The sequence below is a fragment of the Choristoneura fumiferana genome, chromosome Z, assembly GCF_025370935.1.
Source record: "Choristoneura fumiferana chromosome Z, NRCan_CFum_1, whole genome shotgun sequence".
NCBI classification, from domain to species: domain Eukaryota; kingdom Metazoa; phylum Arthropoda; class Insecta; order Lepidoptera; family Tortricidae; genus Choristoneura; species Choristoneura fumiferana.
In genome coordinates, this window is record NC_133472.1 from 23,852,993 (window position 1) to 23,858,086 (window position 5,094).

At 39.2% G+C, this 5,094-nt stretch overlaps 1 protein-coding gene across 5 annotated transcripts; it reads right to left on the reverse strand.

Annotated features, from left to right (window-relative positions):
- Positions 1-651: 651 nt before the first annotated feature.
- Positions 652-4,173, reverse strand: LOC141431785 (uncharacterized). 5 transcript variants are annotated; one of them, XR_012451748.1, is made up of 2 exons: positions 1,785-4,173; positions 652-1,635 (listed from the first exon to the last, which is right to left on the reverse strand). XR_012451748.1 is itself a non-coding variant. In XM_074092971.1 (2 exons), exons 1-2 carry the CDS (start codon positions 3,644-3,646, stop codon positions 1,646-1,648), a joined length of 975 nt encoding a protein of 324 aa, XP_073949072.1. In that variant the 5' UTR covers positions 3,647-4,173; the 3' UTR covers positions 652-1,645. The 5 variants fall into 5 exon arrangements, 1 of the variants encoding a protein (XP_073949072.1); XR_012451745.1 differs by having other exon boundaries at positions 652-1,654; XR_012451747.1 differs by having other exon boundaries at positions 1,755-4,173.
- Positions 4,174-5,094: the final 921 nt, after the last annotated feature.

A 5,094-nucleotide genomic window follows, 5' to 3' on the forward strand; every position in this document is an offset into this window, starting at 1 on the left:
GCTACATGGGTGCCCATTAGGCTGACTGCGTTTGTTCGTTGTATGACAATGCTAACACATAGTCCGAGTAAAAAGCCAGCTCTAAATACCGGGACCGGGTGTGGCCTGTAATTCGAGAAAAAAATTAAAACATAGATCGTCCTCGTCAAACTAAACAACATTAGTTCAGCGATTTTTAAAAATAATGGAGTAATGGAGTCTTTGAATTTTCCTTTTTTCATCCTAGATAAAACACAACTGACTTCGCCTGTCATGCCACAAAAATCAAACATTTTGCTTTACATTGCTTCTTCGAATAAACTTAAAAGTGTATTTTTTTTTTAAGTCGCTGAACTAATGTTGTTGATTTTGAGGAGTATGATCTATGTTTTAATTATTTGCTCATATTACAGGCCACACCCGTACCTATAGTCACATAAGAATCAGACCAGCTTGTTTTTAAAATTGGTTGATTGATTCAGTTGGTTCGGTAGAATGTACATACGTAACGTTATTAATGTAGGTATTGCGTAGTAATTATATAAGTAGGTACTGTGGGGACTGTAACTAGGTAAGAGCTTAGGTACTGGGGATCAACGCGCGTGACTTTAAACTCAGTTCAAAATAAACAACTTCTTCAATCATTTGGATTTATTTCAGAACTTACATTTACATAGCATAGCACCAGCCGCTTAGGCTATCGGGAGCAATCTGCTCTCCGGCATGTAATACCCGCTGTCAATCTAACCTGCCAAGTGGTCAGTTTTACCACCTGCCAGCGGTATACAGCCTAGTTCCTACATATCCCTCCTTCCTCACAGAGGTGGGGACCTATTCTACGGCCCTACCTAACGGGGACATTACAGACAGAAAAGGGTCTTGCTAAAGACTAGTCACATCCTTTTCATGAAACTCTAGTCTATGTTACTACAATCATAAATAGGTTTATATATTTCAAAATTTTCAAATCAAGGATGGGGCTTCGCCGCCCAAAAACCCCGAAACAAAAAAGGTACGGCGCCTTTTCAGTAAAAAGCCTAGCTACTAAAGACGCGTGACATTGCCTGTGCAACCCGGCACGTCATTCTTGCTTCATGCCCATCATCCTTCATCAGGTGATGAAGGTTCCTCAGCACCCCCTAGCGGAGTTGCCGTTCCACAACGACAGCAATGGCCGCTGGGTTTCCATCTTTTTATTACTTCACAGCCATGGATCCAAGTGTGGACCCCTGGGCACGCTTCATCGGCGATCCCAGTTGGCTGTGTGAACTTCTGTTGCTTGAAAACTATTGAAAGGCACAGAAAATCAATCATTAAATACACCATCAATTAACACCACATATTTCTGGGCATATTGAACACATGAAGGTATGAAGTACTCCCACATGCTGAGATAGACTAAAACTACTCATTCTTTATATATAGAAATTCACCTCATATATGATTACAGTTCACATTGGGAGATGTATGAACAGGCAATCTCATATTCGTGAAGTTGAATATGTAAACAATTATATTAAGTTCACTATGTAAATAAAAGTTATCTGTTTGGTTTTCCAGCGATGTCGTCAGACATCAGTTTTGACAAGAGCAGCTGGGAACTGCCATCAGTTTTCATCAGCCACTGCATGGCTGCTGCAGATTGCCATCTCATTTCTGCATTTAATTAATTGATCTCCCAATATGAAAACACACAAAAAAAACATATATTAGTCACATAATAATATTACAACACACATTAGTCATACAATTTCATTATATCATTAATTTCCTACCTACTTAAAAAAAACTTCCAATTCAATTACCTAATATTATAAAATACAATCGAAAAACTAAATTTACAATGTTTACATTTGAATGACGTTGTCAATCATTGGACGTGTCAATTTTTTTCTAACCGCTGACACAGAACTTCTCGGGTGAACTTGTAAAAAGTTTTCAGTCAAACCATAAAGTTCATTCGGCTTGAGACAGCCATCACTTTCCGTCCCTTTCACTCCTAAATGTACGTTTTTAAATTTTATGTTTCGTTCATTTAGCGATCCTTGCTGTGGGAAAAACTTTTTATTAACATAAATTAGACACTGACGTGACTTTTTATTACCTTTTCTATGGAATCTATCAGGTCCGTTTCCGTTCTCACGTCGTTGCATTGCCACTCTTACATAACAACCAGAAGGTTCCTCTCGCTCCTTCATCAGACCTGCCGAACCCATCTGCAAATTTTCCGACTTTCGTACCCTTTCAGGCTTCGAGCTCAACTCGCCTTTTTCGCCATCCTTTTGCTCCATCTTTCTATCGATCCTCGCTGCTTTCCCAATCGACTTCGACATCTCCAACTTTCCTTCACTCGAACCTGAAGCAAAAGAATTTAAACCACGGAACCCTAACATTTTTTTACTGATTGCACTTTACTTTCCACGGTCAAGGAGTTAATTTGCTCGCACTCAACCTCTTTCATGGCAACATCATTTGCACAAACCTTTTCAGTCAATAAAGAAATGTTGCTCGTGTCACTCAATTTTCGAATAAAATTGACACGGAATTTTTTATTCAGAGTCAAAGTATGAGTACTAAAATCAATCATTGCATTATTTGCAGTCAAAAAATCTTGCCCTAGAATGCAAAAATTTGTGCCATCATTAATTACTAACAGTCTAATTCTACAATAATAATTATCTATCAAAATATATGTATTTACAATTCCTATAGGCTGAATCATGGAGCCTCCTGCTACGCGCAAAGGATCACTGAGCTTGTGCTCATATTTTAAATCAATTTCCTCTGCAAGGGAAACAGATATCAGTGACACATTGGCACCACTATCTATGAGGGCTTTGCAAATCCTGCCACTGAGCTCTACGGGCACAAACGTGTTCAGACTATTTTTCTCAACAGTACAAACATCGGGAAATTCACTAGAAAAAATCGTATTAATTTGGAAACCATCATTATTGCCTTGATCCCCCTGATGCTGCTGCGGCACCGGCTGTAGCTGCCGCGGCCTCAAATTATACCTTCCATATGGCACACGTGATGTTCCCTGGTGTATTACTTGCGGAAATACCATTGTTGGCGGCGTTTGGGACGTGTCATACTCCGAACGCGGCGTGAATCGAAGAGGTGGAGCATCTCCTTGCTCCCACGAGTGTTGATAATCTTTTGTAATATTAATCGGCAGTTCTACTTTATGTGTTTTCATGTGTAATTCTGTATTAAATACATCACACAATTGCAGAATCGTTTTTCTTAGCTCCTCCTTTGACGCGAACAATCTAGACGCTAAATGTAATTGCCATTGCGAATTAATAGACTTAATAAAATGCTTGATAAATCTGCCGTCTTCAGTGATTCCTGCTTTTAAAGCTAACCTTTCTAGCTCATAATAAAATGATAGTAGCGGTTCTTTCGGTTTCTGCTTTCTATAATAAAAAGACTGTGCATAGTCTTCTTGCGACGGGAATTGTTCTACTAATCCCTTCTTTATCAAATCATACGACTCCAACGTCGTGAAATTGGCCTTGTACCAGGACAACGCAGGCCCTTCTAAGTAGAGTGCGATCGCTACTCGCTTCTGATCTGCGGACCAATTCTTTATGATCGCAATAGTTTCAAACTGGTGGATAAAATCGTCCACATCCGAATATCCTGCGAATTTTTCCGCCATCTTCTTTTCTTCTGCGTAATAAAATTTATCTGCCCGCAAATTCTATTAAACACTGCGATAGAGGAAAAAATAAAATAACTCACAGTTGCTTCCTCAAAAATCGATACATTTACCAACTTGCTTCACTTTTCATGCGCTTTTTGTCATCAAAGCTCGTCTTTTCTTAACAATTGTCCATAGACCGCTGGAATCGCTGCGGTACTCCGTCGTCCTCTGAAGCGATAGCTAAAACATAAAAAGTACACCGACCGCGCCTAACTCCACCACTTGTGGGGACTGTAACTAGGTAAGAGCTTAGGTACTGGGGATCAACGCGCGTGACTTTAAACTCAGTTCAAAATAAACAACTTCTTCAATCATTTGGATTTATTTCAGAACTTAAAAATACATTTACATAGCATAGCACCAGCCGCTTAGGCTATCGGGAGCAATCTGCTCTCCGGCATGTAATACCCGCTGTCAATCTAACCTGCCAAGTGGTCAGTTTTACCACCTGCCAGCGGTATACAGCCTAGTTCCTACAGTACCTAGACTTTTATTGAGAGTAAATTGTATGGTAAATTAGGTTGTCATTATCAAAAATGTTGCTAATTATTAATCTTTAACTCGTATCAGTATCAATCATAACTGTACCACACACATCTTTATCAATACGAATTTTACATAAATGCAAATGTCTGTGTACATATAGATAAATCGCTAATTTGTACAAAAATTACGGGACATTTTCGAGTATAACTTGACGCCTAAATAAAACGTAATCGAGGATACAATTACGGTATATATACCTCATTAGCATTTCTCCGGTAGCTGTTAAGTTCCCATGTGATACCGATAAATTAACGACTTCTATGCGAGTACTACTACATAATATGTATAACACGACTAGTGGCACTAGTAAACAAGAAGTTCCTGGTCCGGATGATGTACTCAGCCGCGGATACAGCCGTAGTCGAGCGCAATCTAGGCTGAGATCAACTAACCTAGTTTTCTGCCAGTAATTACAATAATGTTAGGTATACCCTTAGCTTGAGACTCTTTAGTAGGTACGCCCGCTAACCTTTGAGACTCAATTTTTTACTGTAAAGCTTGATAAAATAGTATATTACTGCATAGGGCGGGAAAAGTCATTTCGTGGATGGTGGTATGATCCTTCAAGGACGAGGCGTAGGAGTTCTCCGAATATGCGAGGAAATAAAACAATATGTTTATATAACAATCTTCCTACAATCTAAAGAAAATTTACACTTTAATAATAATAAAAATAAACCTTACTGATAAAAAATGTTACGCTACGAGATAGGAGTTTGTGGTGTGCCCATTTAGTAGATCGATAACCAAGGGTGGAAAGTGACCCATTTCACCCGAGATATTTCTGGCCCTCGAACGAAGTGAGAGTGCCAATAGTTCGAGGGGAAATGGGTAATTTCACCCGAGTTAGACACTAC

Bases quoted from the DNA above. Each gene is read 5' to 3' on its own strand.
- LOC141431785 (XM_074092971.1), bottom strand. From the start codon at position 3,646: ATGGCGGAAAAATTCGCAGGATATTCGGATGTGGACGATTTTATCCAC.